This window comes from Aedes albopictus, chromosome 3 (assembly GCF_035046485.1).
Source record: "Aedes albopictus strain Foshan chromosome 3, AalbF5, whole genome shotgun sequence".
In the NCBI taxonomy this organism is placed as follows: Eukaryota; Metazoa; Arthropoda; class Insecta; order Diptera; family Culicidae; genus Aedes; species Aedes albopictus.
The window spans coordinates 351,133,391-351,153,731 of NC_085138.1; the positions used below are offsets into that span (position 1 = coordinate 351,133,391).

At 37.9% G+C, this 20,341-nt stretch overlaps 1 protein-coding gene across 5 annotated transcripts in view; it reads right to left on the bottom strand.

The window, feature by feature from the left end:
* Positions 1-20,341, bottom strand: part of LOC109432710 (uncharacterized) — a 156,940-nt gene that overhangs the window by 65,878 nt on the left and 70,721 nt on the right. For all 5 annotated transcript variants that reach the window (XM_062855230.1, XM_029874880.2, XM_062855228.1 and 2 more), the window contains 2 exons: positions 13,963-14,466; positions 4,098-4,435 (listed from right to left, as the gene is read on the bottom strand). In XM_062855230.1, the coding sequence (XP_062711214.1) occupies positions 4,098-4,435; positions 13,963-14,210 (586 nt within the window). In that variant the 5' untranslated portion in view covers positions 14,211-14,466. The remainder of the gene's footprint in view (positions 1-4,097; positions 4,436-13,962; positions 14,467-20,341) is intronic.

Sequence of the window (20,341 nt, forward strand, 5' to 3'; positions counted from 1 at the left end):
AAATCCAGAAGTGATTATGTGGGGTAGCCCCAAAGGAATCGGGTGTGGAAATATTTAAGGAACTCTTTATGGAATTCTTTCGGAATACCTATTACTGAAGAAGTTCCTTCAGAAACGCAGGAAAAGTTCCCGAAGCAATTGCTGTAGCAACTTTTGAAGGAAATCTTGGAGGAATGTGTAAAGATGTGCTTGAAGTAATTCCTGATAAATCATAAAAGATTGCTAAGAAAGAGTTCTTGGAGTTCCTCACTTGGAACAAATGCTTGATGAAATCATAAGAAACTTTTTAGTGTTTAGTTAGAAATATTTACACTAGACGTCTTAAGTACATTGCAACAATATTGCATCACATTGACTCACTTCGATATCTCCAAAACCTAAGGACTAACAAAGATTCCGTCTTCACCAAAGTTATTCAGAAGCCCAAAAGCAACAACTTTTCTGAGGGCGACATTTTCGTAGGTGTTCTGGTTTAAGAGATATCGAGGTGAGTCAGGGTGATGCAATCTTGTTGCAATACTTTTTGTGAGTCTATACTTATGACGGGTAATGTAAAGGTATCAATAGAACTATTCCTGATGGAAACCTTGGAAGAATACCTGAAGAATTCATTAAAAGAATCCCGGTAGAATTTCTTGGAAGAATTTTTGTTTGAATTCTTGAAAGAATTTTTAAAGTTTTTTATTAGAAAATCTGAAGTATTTCTTTTCGATCTTTTTCAGTAATTTCTTTAGAAATCCGTGCAGCAATTCGGTACGAAATATCTGAATCCCTTCAGCAATTACTTTGAAAATTATCTTCGGAAATTCCTTTGGGCATTCCTTCATTTCATTTGGGCATTCCTTAAGCATTTTTTTCTGATTTCATTCTGCATTATTTTTAGAAAATTTCTTTGGCAATTCTTTAAGAAACTGTCTCAGCGATTGTGTCGAAAATTAAGTTCGCTATCCCTTCGGTAAAAATTTTCTACTTTTTTAAGATCTCCGATAGAAGCCTCTTTGAAAATTTCTACGACAATTCTTTTGAGAAATTGTTAGGCAATTCTTTTGGAAACTTCATTAGTAAATTCTCGTAAATGCTTCAGAATTTAATCAATTTTCGGCATGAATTTACGAACTTCTTTATTTCTACGGAAATTTCCTTAGAAATTTCGTTCGCAACTTTTCGCTGTTTTGTTCTTTGTTTAAATTCGTTTGAAAAATCCTCTGGTAATTACTTTGGAAATAACTTCAACACTCTTCTGGAAACTTTTTTGCCAATACCTATGGAAATTGATCGATTAACTCATATGGCGATTCATTTGACGAATTCCCTGTGAGTTACCAGACAAAACCTTTCAAATTACCTTTTGCGGAGCTTTTTACGAGAAATTCTTTGGAAATGATTTTAGTATTTTTTATTGGATTTGATTCGAAAATTCCTATAAGATTCTTTTTAGGGTTTTCTTGGGCATTATTTTAAACTATTTTGCTTCGGTAGCTCTTTTGGAAATTTATCGGCAATAAAAAAATAATATTTAAGTTATTTTTTTTTTTTTTTTGAAAATCGTTACTATTTGAGCAATTGCTTTGGAAATTTATCAGGCAACTTCTTCGGGATTTCAGCAATTTCATTGACAGTTTTACCGGCAGTCCTTTTGCTAATATATCTGACAATTACTTTTGTAGTTATTTCAATATTCCTTTAGAAATTCATTTGAAATGTACTTTGAAAATTTCTTAGTAAATTCGTTTGTAAATTTACTTGGACTTTTTTTTAAACTTCTCTGGCAATTCCTGAGAAAATTCCTTTGGTAATTCCTCTGGAAATTTGTTTTGATAATTCCTAACGAAATTCTGTCTGTTATTATTCTATGACATACACTCTTGTGAATTAAAAAATTTCAAGAATTTACAACGGAACGGCCGAAGAAAATCTCAAAAGTTCCGGAAAATGTGGTGCTTATCAAAGAAGTTCACAAACAATAAAAAAAACAGATTAATACCTAAAAATGATTTATGAAATTTCAAAATTCTGGAGGATTTTCTGTGAGAATTCTTGAAAAAAATCTAATATTTATTTTAAATTTCTTAAGTAGAAGTTCCTGAATACTCGAATGGCTTATTAGAGGAATTTCTGAAGCATTTCTAGCGAAAAAACTCAAAGCATCCTGTGAAGGCATTTCTATAGAAGTTCTTGCAGGAATTTGAGTAAGAATCTTCGAAAAAATCTTGCAGGAGTAATTATATGAATACATAAAGAATTCCTAGTATGAAATAATTCCCGAAAGACTTCTTGAACAAAATTATTTGTAAAATACCTGGGGAAATCAGTTTAATCCTTCAGAACGCGCACCGTTGTAAAACGTATAGAACGGCCAAAAAAAAACCTCGCTCGTCGTATAGAGCACGAGCGCGGTTTTGTTTTAGGTTCAAACAGGCACGCGTCCTGAAAGGTTAACAATGAAAGAATGAAATCAATTTAGGATATTCTAAAAGAAAACATTAATAAATTCTGAACGAATCTTTGGAGAAATCGCGAGAGAAATTATTGGATGAACTACTAAAGAAATCTTTGGAAAAGTTCCTGAAGAAAGTTTGGAGGAATATCTAAAGGCCTCTTTAAAGGAATTGCTTAAGAATTTTGAATAAAACCTTGGAAGAATTCCTAAAGCGATCCCTGGAAAAATCCCAAAAGTAATCCTCGGTAGAATCTTAGAGAAATTATTAAATAAATTAAACAAGGAGTGCTTTATCCGATTGTCGAAACCTTTGCAAGAGTTTCTAACAAGATCCTTTAAGGAATTCTGAAAGAATCTATTGATAATTTAAAGAGATTTTTTTAAAGAAATTTTTATGAAATCTTTGGAAAAATCCCCGTAAGAATTCTTTAAGAGATTCCTGAAGAATTCCCGATAGATATTCTCTGTAAAATCTTAGCCTTGCAATAATCACTTAATTGAAGCCTCTAGGCATTCTTACAGAATTCCTGAAGAAAGTGGCAAAACAGTCTTAGGAAAGATCCTTGGAGAAGCTTCTGAAGAAATGGTTTAATTTGATAAGATAGGGTATCTGTTCCTTTACTATTTAAGCACATAAGCTCCAAATTTCATCCTACTACTGCTCATGCTCATACTCACATACGCTCCAAATTACATCCTACTCAAAAAAAAAAAAATGGAATGAAGCGCTTTTTGTTTTGTTTCTTATTTGTGTATTTGTGTTTTTGTTAGATGTGAGCATGAAATTTTAGAAGGACTTTTTTCCTCTGGCGGAATTTCGATGTTATTTCTTGGACGAATATCTGGCTACAAAAAAAAAAACATTGGAGAATTTTTGTAGTATTTTTTTTTTTTGAAAATTCTATGGATGATCTTCTAGATGAATCCTCAGAGATATTATTGATTGAGTCCGTGGCGGACTTCCTGAACAAATGTTTCGAGGAACACTCGATGAAGGCTGTGCATGAATCTTTTAAAGTACTCTGAAGTACTTTTGAAAACATCCTCGGAGATAACACTGTAAGAATTCCCGAAGGAGTGCTTAGAGAAATACTTATCCATCCATGCATTAACAACTTCAAAGATTCTTGAAGACAACTTATTCTTCAAGAAAGATTTTTTTTTTGAAAAAAAACGGTAAAAAAATCTATACCTAATTTTAAAGGATTATTTGGTACAATTTTTGAATAAATTGTAAAAATAGATTTGACATTATTCTTAGAAAAAAAAAATTAAGCCCATTGATAAAACTTCGGGATGTATACATATATTTTTGCAGAAATCCCCGAAGAAATTCATAAAGGAATACAGAAAATATTTTTTTATCTTCCGTCAGTCAGATGATCACTACTGCCAGCATCATGCTGATACTCAGTACAAAAGTCGAGATTTTTTCAACTTTTTGTATAAAATACAACAGCGCGATCATTCGAGAGTCAAATGTATAGATTTATCATTGTACAATATTACATCTGTGATTTTCATGGGGGCCCACAAATTTGATTCCGCAACGGGCCCTCAAATTCCTAGCTACGCCACTGTCTGAACCTCTCCCAAAACCACTGACGAAAAGAAATTAATATGATAACTAAAAAAACTAAGGTTCTCCCTCACTTACCGGTATAAGTGCTGTAGACATGCTCATCGTCTCCCCCGATGCTGTCCTCCTCCATGACCGTGTCGTACCGCTCGGTGTAGAACCCATCGTCATCGACCACGTCCAGTTCGTCCACTTCCAGATCGTCATCCTCGATGCCGTCGTCGTCGTCGTCGTCCCCGAGGAGATCGTCCTCTTCATCATCGAGTAGATCCGCTTTGGCAGCGGGGCTCACTATCTCGGCACTGCACTCACGGCAGCTTTCCATATCGCCCGGGACGTAGTAGAACTTGGACTGGATGGGCTCCCCGGCTGGCGACGGAGGCACCTCCGATTCCGAGGTGGGGTCCAGCACTTGTCTGCAATTTGGAAGAATAAATCGTTGCTAGTTTAAATTGCGAAGGAATTCAGCATTGCTACTAAAGTTACGTAAGCTAGGAATGAGGAAAGGAATGCAAGCCGCATTGCCGCAGCTATCGGCGCACGTGTTGATGTTGTTACATATTTTATCGTCTCATTTAAATACAAGTAATAGGCTTATTAAAGCGTACGAGCTGTGAAGTAACACGGTACCGAACCGACACGACAACGAGATGCAAGAGTCAAGGACGCCTCGGTAGAGGAGATGGTGGTAGAATTGATTAAATTTGCGTACTAATTGGCCGGGGACCGTGCACGGATGATAGGTAGTAGGTCCCTTCATATTCAATATTCTTCCAGCAACTTGCAAAACTTGCAAAACCTAAACAACTTGCTGTCCCAGGCATTCCTCCATGTAATTTATGGGATTTCCATAATTCTTGGATGAAACCCTGGAGGAATTTTTGAAGGAATCCGTAGTGGGATTCCAGGCGGAATCCCTGACGGAATCCATGAAGAATTCCTGGAAGAATCCCTGGACGAACTGGCAGAGAAATCCCTAGAGAAATTTTGGGAGGATTTTTTGGAAAAAAAAATCTGAAGAAATACTTTTATAAATTTCTGTAGGAATACCTTAAGGAATTCCTGGAGGAAAACATGCAGGAATTTTTTGAGGAATACTTGGAGGAATTCTTGAAGGAATCCTTGGAGAAGTCCCTGAAAAATTATTTGAGGATTCTTTGGAAGAATTCGTGGATGAATCTCTGCAAAATTCTGGAGATAATCTTGATGGATCTCCAGAAGAAGTTATTGAAGGAGCTCCTGGAAGCAATTCAGGATGAGTTCCTTGAGGAGTTCCAGAAGTAATGCCTGGAGAAATTCCTAGAGCAATCTCTGGATTCCAAGAGGAATTCTAGGAGGAATTCCAGGAGAAAATCAGGAGGAATTCCCGGGGGAATTCGTGGAAGAATCCCTAAAGGAATTCTAAGATGAATTCCAAGAGTAATTTCTGAAGAAATCCGTGGAGGAATTCCTGGGAAATTATTGGAGGAATCTTTGGAAGAATTCCTAGAGAAATCCCTGGATGTACTCCTGCAGAAATCCCTAGAGAAATTCTGGAATGAATCCCTGGAGAAACATCTGAAGAAATGGAGGAATCTCTTGAAGAATTCCCGAAAGAATGCCTGGAGAAGTTCCTGGAGAAAGGTCTGGAGGAATTCTTGGATGAATTCATGTAGAAAATCTTTAAGGAGCTAATGTAAGCATTTCTGAACGAATTTCTGAAGGAAAGCCTAAAGGAGTCCTTTAAGGAATGCCTGGAAGAATGCCTGAAGTAATTCCTAGAGGAATCTTTGGATTTCAGGAGATCCCTAGAGGAACTCTTCGATGAATCCCTGGAGTGTATTCTGATTAAATCCGTGGTAGAGTTCCTAGCGGAATCCCTTGATAAATTCTTGGAAGAATCTCTGGAAGCATTCCTGCAGAAATCCCTAGAGGGATTATGGGAGAAATCCCTGAAGAATTTTCAGAAGAAATACATGGAAGAATTCCTGTAAGACTCCCTTGAGAAATTCCTGGTGAAATCTCAGGAAGAAATCCCACAGGAATTCCTAGAAGAACTCTGAGAAGAATTCCTGGAGGAATACCGGAAGGAGTTGCTAAAGTAATGTCTGGGGGAGTTTCTAAAAGAATCCCTGGAGGATTTCATGGAGAAATTTCTGGAGGAATTACTGGAAAAATACCTGGAACAATTCCTGGAGAAATTCCTGGATAAATTTTTGGAGGAATTTCTACACACTCAGTTTTATTTCCCGAGCTCGGCTGTGCAAATCTCGGTTTCTCAATTTTAACCGAGACTTAGCTAACAAATTGGTTGGTGGCAATTATTAGCTGAGATCTCATGAAGATAGCTTGCTGACTTCTCGGCTGTGCAAATCTCGGCATTACTAAACCGAGATTCGGCATTTAAAATTAAGTATGTAGGGTAATTCCTGGAGGAATTCTTGGAGTCGGTCCTGAAGAGTCCCTGGATTAATTCCTGGAGGAAAGTCCTAGAGGATCTCCTCATTGAATTATTTGATGAATCCCTGGAGGAACTACTGAAGAAGTCCGTGGTGAAATTCCAAGAGGAATTCCTGGAGAAATTACTGGATGAATCTCAGGCAGAATTTCTAGACAAATCCCTGAATGTTCTACTGCAGATATCTCTAGAGGAATTCAGGGAGAAATCCTCGGAGAATTTTTTGGAAATCTTGGACGAATTCTTAGAGAGATTCCTGGAGAAATTACTGGAAGAATTTCTGGAAGAATTCCTGGAGGCATCCCTAAAGGATATTCGTGAAGGAATCCGTGGTGGAATTTCAGAAGCAATTTCTAGAGAAATTACTGAATGAATTTCTGGAGGAATTCTTGGAAGTATTGCTGAAGGGATTCCTTGAGGAATTTCTGGAGGAATTCCTGGAAGAATTTTTGTAGGAATTCCTGAAAGAATTTCTGGAGGAATTCCTGGAGATACCTGGAGCAATTCTTGGAGGAATTTCTAGAGTAATTCCTGAAGGTATTCTTGGAGTAGTTCTTGAAGGAATCGCTGCATGAACTCAAGGATGAATTCCTGGTAGAATGATTGTAGGAATTCCTGGAGGAATGCGTGGATGAATTCCTGCAGGAACCCCTTGAGGAACTCCTGGAAGAATTCCTGGTGGAATACCTGGTGGAATACTTGGTGGAATACCTGGTGGAATGCCTGAAGGACTTCCAGGAGGATCCACTAGAGGAATTCCAAGCGGAATCCCTTGAGAAATTCCTGAACGAATGCCAGGAAGAAGTGCTGGAAGAATTCATAGAGAAATTCTAGGAGGAATCCCAGTAGGACTCTCTGCATTTAGGGATAACTGTAGGAATTCTTGGAGGAATCCCTTGAAGAATCAGTAGAGCAATTACAATCTCCAGAAGAATTGCTGGACGAAACCCTGGAGGAATTCCAAGAGAAATTCTTGGAGAAGTGCCTGTAGGTAGCTCTAAAGGAATTCTTAGAGGAATCTCACCAGGATTTTCTTGTGGAATCCCTGGAGGAATTCCTGTACTAATTTCCCGAGGAATCTCTGGAGGAATACCTTCTTTTTTCCATTATTTTATATTTATTTATATATTTCTTCAACCGACGTAGGCTAGTACATTTTATACATATACATATTTTTCCATATTTTCTTATATTCCTTATATTATAATTTAAAAAAAACATAATAATGAGGTTGTGTTTTCAATCTTTTTTTAAATAATATTTAAATCAGCGCTGTTATTGGTCGTGAGCTTCCCATGACGATGAACAAGTAGGCCCTTTCATCGTCACAAGACAAAACGAGCATTCACGCACTTCGTCATGTCATTTTGCAATGATCAAGCGTCATGACGGAAACTTTCATATTGTTTTGAAATTAAAATTTTCACCTGGTCCAAGCAAATTTAGGCTAGTCGTTGTATTTAACAGATAGAGAGGATGTACATTCATGCTATGAAGGATTTAAACAATGACAAAATCCATGAATGTTGAAGTAATTGCCTTGTTTTCAACCATGTCACGCTCCGTCATGACCGAAAAATGAGCGAATATTGTTAGCCTCTCTTGGTCATTGCCTCCCGATTCGATGACATTGAGAGAGGCATTTCTGTAAAATTCGCGTGACGACCCGTGTTGACGCTGACGCTTTCCAAGCCTGATTTAAATATGTTTCAAAATTTTGCAGGAATTCTCGGAGGAATCCCAGGACGATTTCCTGAAGGAACCCCTGGAGCAATCCTTGGAGAAACCCCAGAAAGAATTCCTGAAGCAATCGCAGGAGGAATTCATGAAAAAAAAAACCAACAGAAGTTTAAGAATTCGCATATGGAGTTATTGAAAAAATCATGAAGAAATCCCAAGAAGAGTACGTGGACGAACTTCTGGAGGAATCCCTGTAGCAATTCCTGAAGGTATCCTTGGAGGAATTCCGGAAGATATCCAGGAATCCGGGAAACGATCCCAAGAGGAATTTCTCAGGGGAAATCTAAACAATTCTTGGAGAAATTCCTGGATGAACTCTGTAGGAGTTACTGAAAAAAATCCAGGAGGAATTCCAAGAAGAGTGTCTGGAGGAATTTGTAGAATGATCCTGGAGCTGTTCCTGAAAGAATCCCATATGAAATTATCGTCCCTGGAAGAACTCCTGAAGGAAGCTTTGGAGGGATAACTGAAGGAATTCCTGAAGAATTCCCAGGAGAAATTCCGGAATCTCATGAGGAGTTTTTTATAAAACCCCAGGAGAGATTTTGAAACGAATGATTAAAAAAGCATTGGAACAATCGCTGGAGGAACCTCTAAAGATATCCCAAGCAAAATTCCCGGAGAATAAGTCTCTAAAAGTTATCTTGAAGAAATCTAAGTATCGTAGAAGCAAAGTAGTTTAATGAAAATGAAAGCATATTTTCTCAGAAATAAAAAAAAATATGAATTGGACAAAGTTTTTCACAAAATTTACTACAGTTGAGAAAATTCGTAAAGAAAATCTGGAAAAACTATGCCCGAACTCATGGAAAATATTCAAAAAAATCTTTTTGAGAAGATTATTTCATAAGCTTTATTCGCTAACATTTTTGGAATGCGGTTTTTTTTTTCATTTTTGAGTTATGTCCAATTTTATATAAAAATGTCCAAATGCGCCATTTAAACCTTTTTTTTTTAAATCATAACTCAAGAACGAAGCATCGTTGAAACAGAGTTTTTTCATGAAAATGAAAGCCAATTTTCTCAGGAATCCAAAAAAAATATGATGTGGAAAAGGTTTTCCACAAAATTTTCCACCGTTGAGAAAATTCATAAATAAAAGCTGGATGAACTATCCCCGAATTCGTGGAAAATTTTCAAAAAAATATGTTTGAGAAAGTGATTTCATAAGCTTTGATCGCTGAATTTTTGCAATGCATTTTTTTTTCTTTTTTTTTTTGTAAGCCTATATTATATGGTCATTTTTTACAAATAACTCAGGAACGAAAAAAAATGCATTCCAAAAATTTCAGCAATCAAAGCCTATGAAATTACCTTCTCAAAAATATTTTTTTTAAAGTTTTCCGCGAATTCGGACATAGTTTTTCCGGCTTTTCTTTATGAATTTTCTCAACGGGGGAAATTTTGTGGAAAACTTTTTCCACTTCATATTTTCTGGATTCCTGAGAAAATTTCTTTCATTTTTATCAAACAACTTTGTTTCTACGATGCTTCATTCTTGAGTTATGATTTTTCAAAAAAAAGCTTATATGACACATTTGGACATTTTTAAACAAAATTGGCCATAACTCAAAAACGAAAAATTAAGTGAATTTCAAAACTGTCTGCGAGTAAAGCTTAAAAAATAACCTCCTCAGAAATATTTTTTTGAAAATTTTCCACGTGTTAGGGTATAGTTTTTCCGGCTTTTCTTTACGAATTTTCTCAACTGTGGACAATTTTGTGGAAAACTTTGTCCAGTTCATATTTTTTTAGATCTCTGAGAAAATGCTTTCATTTCTCAAAAAAAAACTTTGTTTCTATGATGCTTCGTTCTTGAGTTATGACTTTTCAAAGTAAGTAGTATCAGGGGAAAACAAAAAAAAAATGCACCTGAGCTTTCCGAGAAAATAGGCGACTCTTATATGTCTCTAGAGAGTCCTTCAAATTCTTAAAGGATTTTTAAGGAGAAGCTTCTCTTTACTATACGATTACTATACGATTCTGAAACTTTGCGTAAGGAAGTGTAAGGAGATAGTGAAGGCACAGATAAACAGACGAAACACTTATAACAATCGACCACCTACCGAATATTTGAATCAAGCGTTATAAATGTGATCAATGGGAAGCGAGCAGAGTGTGGCACCTGTTTATCTGTGGTGAAGGACTATAAGTAATTGACCAATCCAAATGCCTATTTTTTTATTCTTCAATCACTTAACCTAATTTACAGCTCTATTGTCTACTAGGGCCTTGCGTGAGCGACTCCAATTGGAAGCTGTACATACACTTTGTACAGCACCTGAATGTATTCTATTTCTAATTGTACTACATCGAACTGGGGGCCGTTGCGCTGCTTTCACTTTCTACCCTACATACAGGGGATACTCAAATTAACTGGGACAGGTAAAATTTTCACTTTTCAAAAAATGTTCAACTCGCTGTAACTTTTCGAAAAGGGCATCAAATATTCTCAAATTTTTACTGTAAGCTCATCAACTAGGTGTGTATCAGTGGTTCAATTTTGGAAAAGATCGGGCTATTCTACACAAAGTTATAAAGATTCTAGAAAAAGTTATAATTATCTGATAGCCAACTTTGAGCTGTTATATCTCCGGATTCAATGAACCGAATGCAATGAAATTTTGATCATTTATGACTAATATAATGAACTTTGAAAAACAGTTAACTTAAATTGAAATTATTAATAAGAAAAAAAGTTATAGCGATTTCATTTATCCTATGTTTTTTTAGTAAATTTATCTTTTTTTTTCATATGCATCCCATTACTTTTTCAATTTAATGCCGGCTATTTGGTTGCTTTCCTTTGAAACATTAATATATTCAAGTCAATTAGAGGGAATTCAAATGAACTATAATTACTATCTCGAATTTTGAAACGATGACGAAGTTTTGGATAAATTGGTGTTATATTAGAAAAATAATCTAATCGTTATAATTTTCTTTCGTGTAAAGAATTTTAAGTTTAGTCAAATGTTTTTAAAAGCTCATTATATAAGTCATAAATGGTCAAAATTTCATTGCATTCAGTTCATTGAATCCGGAGATATAACAGCTCAAAGTTGGCTATCGAATAATTATACCTTTTTCTAGAACCTTCATAACTTCGTGTAGAATAGCCCGATCTTTTCCAAATTCTGACCACTGATACACACCTAGTTGATGAGCTTACAGTAAAAATTTGAGAATATTTGATGCCCTTTTCCAAAAGTTACAGCGAGTTGAACATTTTTTGAAAAGTGAAAATTTTACCTGTCCCAGTTATTTTGAGTATCCCCTGTAGTAGAATGATGAGCTCGCGGATGTTGATGTGTAGCTGTTGGTTGTTCCTGTTTCCAGTCCGATTAGGGGTTCTTTATGTGTTGCCGTTTGCCGATGTCCAAGTATCTGGGTTCAATTTGAGCCATGGACTCAGAAGAGGGTCAGTGTCAGCTGCTCTCACGGGGAAAGAGCAACTGACGAAAGTGCCGGGTCCAGGGATAGGGTGCGACTCAAAACTCTTTGCGTGCCGCACACTCTGCTACGAGACAGCACAACAAACTAGAAGGAGACGAGTACGCGCAATCGGTTGTGTGTTGCTCGCTTACTTTGCCGCGCGCTGGAGCTCTCCTGTCTCTCACGCTCTGTCGTATGCACTCTCTCGGTGCTTGTCTCCGTGATTTGCACTTGGCTTGATAGTACGCATGATTGGAAAAATTTCGAATCAAACGACCCATCACTTGTCAGCCCTTGACAAGCTTAACAACTTTGCCGGTAGCACAAACTCTTCAATTAATTTATTAATTGATTTTTTTCTGTTTGGAGACAAGCACAGTCCCAAGCACCGCGCATTACTCCCTGCGCCGTAGAGCTAGTGCTGCGATTGTCTCTCGCACAATTACGAAAGCTCTCACTCATACGTCTCTTGTCTCTCGGCTAAACGGGAGACGAGCACTTGCGATTGTGTGAAACACACGCTTTTTTCGCACCGCACGGTGCATGCCGCCAATCCCTGGCCGGGTCTGGGATCGAACCCATGACCATCTGCTTATGAAGCAAACGTGTAGCCACTACGCCACGAACCTCGGCGCATAACCAAATGCCTATGTGGCAGTGATTTGTGTTTAAATTCCTCGTTTGAAGAATTTGTTAGAGCTTTGTAAACAAATTTTGTTCTCCCGTATATGGTTAGGCTTGGAGTAGGTTTGGTGAGATTAAATTTGAAGAATAGCCGGGGCCCGTGGCATAGTGGCTACACGTTCACTTCATAAGTGGATGGCCATGGGTTCGATCAGTGTTTGGACGAAAAAGTGATCAGTGAACCACTCGGCAGTTTTTCTTCCTTTCTGTTGGTTCTGTTTCAATTACCAAGCGGTGTAAGTTCTCTCGTCGAGTCGCATGGTTCACGAAGGAACACAAAGAGGATACTCCGATATAAACAAGCTGCGGCGATGAGCGGGCATCGCTAAGTGTAACACGTGTAACACTTACCAATGATCGCTCATCGTTGGCTTGGGGCAACTGTGAATAATCGTTATTTTCATCAGTATTTAATGCGTTTTCGCTTTAAAAACGTGAAATACTATTTAATTTAACTGTATTCATGACGTTGCAGGTTGTGTAGTCACAATAAAAAAAAAAGAATTATGGCAATAAAATATTCTTACCGAATGCATCGCTTTCATTAGCGTCATCGAGCATTTTCTCTCTTGACTGCGCTCTCGTATCGAACCGGGCAAGAGAATGAACAGCATTTCGGGGCAGTGTTGGGAATACTCACTTGTAAGAGTAATACTTGCTTCTATCTCAGTCCAGAAGCATGCTATCAAAAAATGATGTTTGAAGGGCTTTTAGATTGTAGTTTAATCTAAAAGTTTGCCGAATAAAGTAAAGGTCGCAGACGCATACCAAAATTGTGAGAGAGCTGTGAGTACGAGGTGAGTAAAATTCGTGTAATTTTTACTCACCTTGTGCTCACAGCTCTCTCACGGTTTTGGTATGCGTCTGCGAGCTTTACTTTATTCGGTAAACTTTTAGATTAAACTACAATCTAAAAGCCCTTCAAACATCATTTTTTGATAACATACTTCTGGACTGAGATAGAAGCAAGTGAGTATAACTTTTCGCATGTGAGTAGTCGCAACACTGTTTCGGGGAGCGTTCCCGAGCATGTTGGTTCATGAAATGTTACATTCGCGAATGTATCACTTGCTGAGCATGGACCATTCAGTGGTTCGCGATAAAAATCCACACACTGGGTTCGATCCCAGCACTTGCAATTTTTCGTCGGTTGATCTTCCCCCAAAGAGCGCATATGCTCTAACGGACCCGGAAACTTGGATATCAGCAGATATCAGGCAACTCATAATGGACCCCCAATCGGACCTGAAAAGGAACAAGAGTCACACATCAACATCCTCGTGTTTATCATTCTACCATGGACAGGGTAGAAAATTGACAGCAGCGCAAAGGCAACCAGTTCCATATAGTAGAATTAGAATAGAATACATTTAAGCGCTGAACAGTAAGTGTAAGTATAGCTGCCAATTGAAATTGCTCACACAGTGCCCTAGTGGACAGAAGAGCTGTTAATTAGGTTGAGTGGTTGTAGAATTTAAAAAAAAACATAAAGAACTCAATAGATTAATTACAATTTACAGGTAAATAAGTTTATCCTTAAATAATTACGAACCGATTTTTTGAATGAATTTCTTACAGAAGGAGGCTTTCTAACATGTGAAGTTCAATGCCAAATTGCAATCAAGAAAACAAACAAAAAATACTCACTTCCGAATGTACACGTAGTTCTCCATGTCCCACGGATCGACGTACCGCCGGCTGAAGATGGCATCGGCCGGCCCGAGCGATTCCATCAGGCTTGGCCGGCGCGAAATCGAGTGCATCGGGTGGTGCATCATCGGCGGCCGCATGCAGTCCGACTCGTCGGCCGAGTCGAACTCCTTCGCCGAGTAGTAGATCGATTCGGCGGTCCTGCGCGAAGACGCAAAGCTATCGAATCCGGCATAGGCGGGCATCGTGTGCGGCTGGGGGACTTCCTAGTTTAACGGGTTCGTCGCTTGTTTGATTTAGCGAACAGTTTTTTGTTTTGATTTCAGCTCCCACTAGGTGGACAGGACAGGTTTGAAGCTTACACTCAAACGATTTTTTTATTTCGTTTGCTTGCTAGTTTGGAATGTTTGCATTATTGCGCACTGTTTGCTTTTTCAAGCTGACGTGCCTCAGCACTTTGTGTATTTTGAAATGTTCATGAACTTCAAAGAGGTAATTCAGCTGAAAAAGAAAAGAAAATTAAATAGTTAGAAACGTAAAAAACGGCAGTTTAAATCATTTGACACTCCTAGTGCATTACAACCGGACTTAATTTTCGAACGGAAACAATGAGTGTAACAATAATCCCCTACGATGTGATTATAAACTCCAAGATCTGATCGCGCAAATCACAACCCTTCGACATCGTTCCAATTTAGAGGCGCTTCCAAGATGTTTTTGTTATTTTTTTTTGGTTTACGTGATTCCATTATAGATAAGACGGTTGCTGTAATTGAGAGTGAGTTTGACCACTTTACCCAGTAATTTTTTTTTTCAACTCCGATTGAATTACAAAACATTCTTGATATACAGTGACTATGATTGAATTTAAAATACAGATGCGTGTGTTGCGTTACATGATAATAGAGTAATTCGTAGATTACAAACTAGAAGTTGGTTTATTATATACCTTGAAATTCTTATTCCAATTTCTTATGGAAAGTTTTTTAGGAAAATCTTTATGTGTATTTTGGTATTTTTCTTTCAGAGATTTTCGCATGGATTTATCTTGGCAGTCCCCCAAGCATTTATCACTCATCGTGGCGTTCTTTTGAGGATTTCTTAAGAGTTTTTAACAAGGAATCAAAAATTCCTCCAAGAATTCCTTCAAAAATTATTTTCTTTCTTTTCACCATTTCTTCGAAAAATTCAAGAAGTTTCTCAAAGGTTTTACTAAGAGATTCATCCCAGTATTTCTCCAGGAAAATCTCAAAGAATCCATTGAAAAGAATTCCTCCAACGATTCCTACAGAAGTTCCTTTTAACCCATTTGTCCCCAGCTATGAAATGAAAGTTCAGAAAATCGCCAACAGACCATTTATCAACAGAATTTGACCACATTTTGAATACAAACTCGCACAACACTCTATTTTTGGAAATATACGAGCTCAACATTTTCTTGGACCTCTGGACGGAGTAAGGCTGATGAGTCACTGGGTCAAGTCGGGTAAAAATAAGGCCAGGGGTCTGTGACCATTTGGGCAGGAGCACCTATTTTGGGCACTAGCTGCTATAACTCAGTCATTTTCAAACCGATTGACTTGAGGTTTTGTACTTGGCTAGATACTGTGCGTTGTGTCTCAAAAATCAAGTCAATCGGTTCAAAATTGACTGAGTTATAGCAGCAAGCGCCCAAAATAGGTGCTCCTGCCGAAATGGTCCCAGACCCTACGATTTACAGCACCATAACTTTCTTCTTAACGAAGTGTTTCAATGGAAGTTTACATATTCCGTTGCCTAATGATAGTTAAAGCTGCTATAGGTTCAATTTTGAGATTCTTCGATAGATCTTCTTCCAGTTCTTGGGATATTGGACATTTCTGAACCATCCAAGTCTACATTTACGTTTGTTGTCTTCAAACACATTAAGCACGTGAGTTGATTCCCTCATTGAGCCCATAGGTCATCGGAGACATCTTCAGAACATGTCACACATGGAACATACTACTTTTTATATTTTCTGAATCTCTCGATGGATTGTCTCAGTCCGTTCTTATAAAACATGATCACTCGAAATGAACATAATGGATGATTTTCAATTGTTTTCATCGGTCTTATTTGCACCAATACTTGAAAAACTGTATAATGTTTGTTAGGGCAAGGCAACGAACTGCAGAAAATTCGGACGATCTGATTGAAGTCATGCCTTGACTTCACAGAACCGTAGATTGACTACAATGAAAGTTATCTGAACGCGGAAAACAACGGTTAGCTCCAGAAACCAATAATACATCGAAAATGAGTAAGTACATTCCTCAAATAGATTCCTGAGTACCCGGGATGACCTGGTTGAAGTAAGGCCTTGAGTTCATAGTTCATAGTTGTGAGAAGTGACACTTGACAAAATATGAGTTTATGTAGTGCACAGAGGTTTCATATACATAAAATATGTGATTACTGTTTATCAACAGTTTCATGAATTCAAGGTCTGACTTCAACCAGGTCATCCCGGGTACTCAGCAATCTAGTCGAGAAATTTACTTGCTCCTGTTTGATGTAGTATTGATTTCTGGAGCTAACCGTTGTTTTCCGCGTGCAAATAATTGTCATTGTTGTCCATCTATGGGTCTTTGAATTCAGGGCATGACTTTGCTTAAGGCGAAACTGGAAGCATTTCCTCACTTTTTGTTTTTTGATTTTTTATTAAATAACGAAGCAATATTTTCAAAATCGGTTTTCGTGCACATGTAGAGTATGGATCAAGGTATCTTCTGATTTTTTTGTAGTGGAAAATATTTTCCGTTTTTGCAGAAACCATTTTTGAACAAAATTTCACAAAAAAATGGTTTCTACAAAAATGGGAAATATTTTCCACATCAAAAAAATTCAGAAGATACCCTGATCCATACTCTACATGTGTACGAAAACCGATTTTGAAAATATTACTTCGTTATTTAATAAAAAAAAACAAAAACCGAAAAAATGAGAAAATGCTTCCAGTTTCGCATTAAATCATCAAATGTTTCTAGGAATAGTATTGAGAGACAGAGGTTCCACATATGTAAAACATGTGATTAGAGTTTATCTACAGCTCAATGAAACTCAAGGGCTGACTTGAACCAAGCCATCCCGGGTACTCAGGAATCTATTCAAGGAATTTACTTACTTCTGCTCGGTGTATTATTGGTTTCTGGAGCTAATCGTTATTTTCCACGTGCAAACAATTCTCATTGTAGTCAATCTACGGTTCTCGGAAGTCAAGGCATGACGTCAATCAGATCGTCCATATTTTCTGCAGTTCGTTGACATAACAAACATTATACAGATTTCCAAGTATTGGTGCAAATAGAGCCATAAAACAATTAAAATCATTCTAAGTTTCCATCAAGCAACTCAGTTAAGACTTCTCCAGGATTTATTAATGATTCCTCTAGAAATTCCTCCAAAAATCGGAAATTTCTCTGAGGATTCCTGGTAGGCTCACCGTGCCCTTAGAAACCTTCAAATTAATCATGTTCGAATACAAAACGATTGCAGCACACAGTGTGTTGTGTAGAACAACTTTATAATAAAAAACCCAAATTAATCCACCTAGAGGTGATAGTGCCTTTCTCGTCGTATATGTTCTCACGATCTTTCCGTCGACGTTAGTCAAAGTGTTCCTGAATCCTGATATTTTTTAAGAAAAGCAAGCATTTTATCAATTATCAATATTGATGGCACATACTCCGACGTTGTGTTCAGCGTAAAAGCAGAGATATAACTTTTACACATTCACAGATCACTTTGCGGTCTTCGATAAAGTTTTTTCTGCACATTCTAGGTTATATTTTATTGACCGTTAAAAACAAGAACGTAGTGAGTATAGTGAGACATCTGTTTGTATGTGGGTTTAATATGTCAAGATTTTGTTCTCTTACACATATTTATCGCTTGAATTGATTTTATTTACTTTCGTAGTTCCAGCGAAGCATCAAACGCTGGTTGTGCAACCCTACCAGTAGTCTCTAATGTGGTATGAGCCTATTTTCTAGTTAACCGTTCCTCAGGTTATTAAAAAAAGCCATGATGTGATGTGTCGCATGGTACATTTGGTTACTTTCCGGAACAGGTTCCGGAGCACCACCGGGTCTCCCAAATATAGTCTGAGGCAATATCATTGCTAACGTACATCAGGTTACCTAAAAAAACCACGATTTGATTTATCTTGTGCATGGGTACAAATCCCTTTTACATTTGACCACTTCCAGTGGGACACCCAGAACTAGTTTCGGGACACTACCGGTTGTCTAAAATATGGTCTGAGGCTATGTTCTTACGAATCGATCATCGTGTTATCAAAAAAGGGTCTCCAGTTGGCCTAGTGGTTAAGGCTATGAATCGCCAATCCGGAAACGGCGGGTTTGATTCCCGTTCCGGTCGGGAACATTTTCTCGACTTCCTGAGCATAGTGTATCATTGAACTTGCCTCACAATATACAAATTCATGCAATGGCGGGCAAAGAAAACCCTTCAATTATTAACTGTGGAAGTGCTCTAAAGAACACTAAGTAGAAGAGAGGCAGGCCAAGTTCCAATGCGAACGTCGAGCTATAAAGAAGAAGAAGAATAAGTTATCAAAAAAGCTGCTATTTGATGTACTGTCAAACCCCGCGTATTCATCACTCTTTAATAAGACACTTTTTAACTTTTACCCCGCTCATTCGAAATTTGTTGAATTAAAAAAATGATCAAATGTCTCAGTGTAATACACTGTACACTGTAAATACGAATGATACGATATTGTGATGTTACTTACACCCACAGCGGCTCCTCGTGCAGCTGCTACTTCCGAAAGTTCTAATTTGGTGCATTCCGAAACCTGATCCGTTTGGTGATCAACCGCAGTGAACCTCGGAAGCCAACAATCGTAAAATGTACAAGCTATCAATTCGTACCACCACAATATCTGTAAGATTTGTGTTCAAAAACAAATCATACAATCTAAACAAAACTAAAATAGAGTTAGTTTATCGAATTGAAAGTTCACACAGGTAATTTGACAGCAATCATTGTCGAATTAGCGTGGTTTTATGGTACGACACGCAAGGGTTTGATTCAATTTCACATTTACAACTTTCGGTTCTTATTTTACCACTTACCGATTGTCCCTGAGGTGGTCTTAGACTAGTTTCATGCAAATTATTAATCAGTTCTCCTAAAAAGTCGCAAATTGATGTAATGCATGTATGGGTTTGGTTCATTCGTGCATTTCGCCAGTTCCGGCGAGGCACTCGAATCTGGTTCCGGAACACTACTGACCTGAGACTATTTTCTTGCTGACCGTTCTTCGCGTTATCGAAGAAGCCGTTATTTAGTGTGCTGCGTGAATGAGCTTGGTTTTTTTTTTCTACATTTGACCACTTCCGTCGGGGCACCTGGAACCGGTTTCGGCACACTATTGGTTTTCCAAAGTATGGTCTATGATTTTTTTGTTAACCGTTCATCAGCTCACCTAAAAAGTCATTAAATGTGTCGAATTTATGGGTTTGGTTCTCCTTTACATTTGACCACTTCCGATGGGGCAACCATAATCGGTTGCGGAACACTACCGGTTGTCCCCAATATGGCCGGAAACTTTGTTTTTCGGTTATTAAAAATACCTTAAAATCCGCGATTTAATGTGTCGCTTGCATGGGTTTGGTTCCCTTTTATATTTGGCCATTTCCGGCGGGACACCCGGAACCGGTTCTGGATCACAACCGATTCAGATATGTTCTGAAAATATTTTCCTGCTTACTGTTCATCAGGATATCAAAAAAAACCATGATTTGATATGTCCCTTGCATGGGTTTAATTAACTTTTATACTATGCCACCTCCGGCGGAACATCTGGAACCGGTTCCGATATGGTCTGAGAATGCTTTCCTGCTTACTGTTCATCAGGTTATCGAAAAAGCTGTGGTTTGATATGTCACATGCATGGTTTTATTTCAATTTTATATTTGACCACTTCCAACGGGACACCCGGAACCGGTTCCGGGACACAACCGGTTCAGATATGGTCTGAGAATATTATCCTGCTTACTGTTCATCAGGATATCAAAAAAGACACTATTTGATATGTCGCATGCATGGGTTTGGTTAACTTTAATACTTGGCCACCTCCGGCGGGATATTTGCAACCGGTTCCGGAACACTACCGGTTCCGATATGGTCTGAGAATGTTTTTCTGCTTACTGTTCATCACGTTATCGAAAAAGCCGCGGTTTGATATGTCGCAAGCATGAGTTTAGTTCACTTTTATGTTTGGTCACTTCCGGCGGGACACCCGGAACCGGTTCCGGGACACTACCGGTTCAGATATGGTCTGGGACTATTTTTCTGCCTACCATTCATCAAGTTATTGAAAATGCCG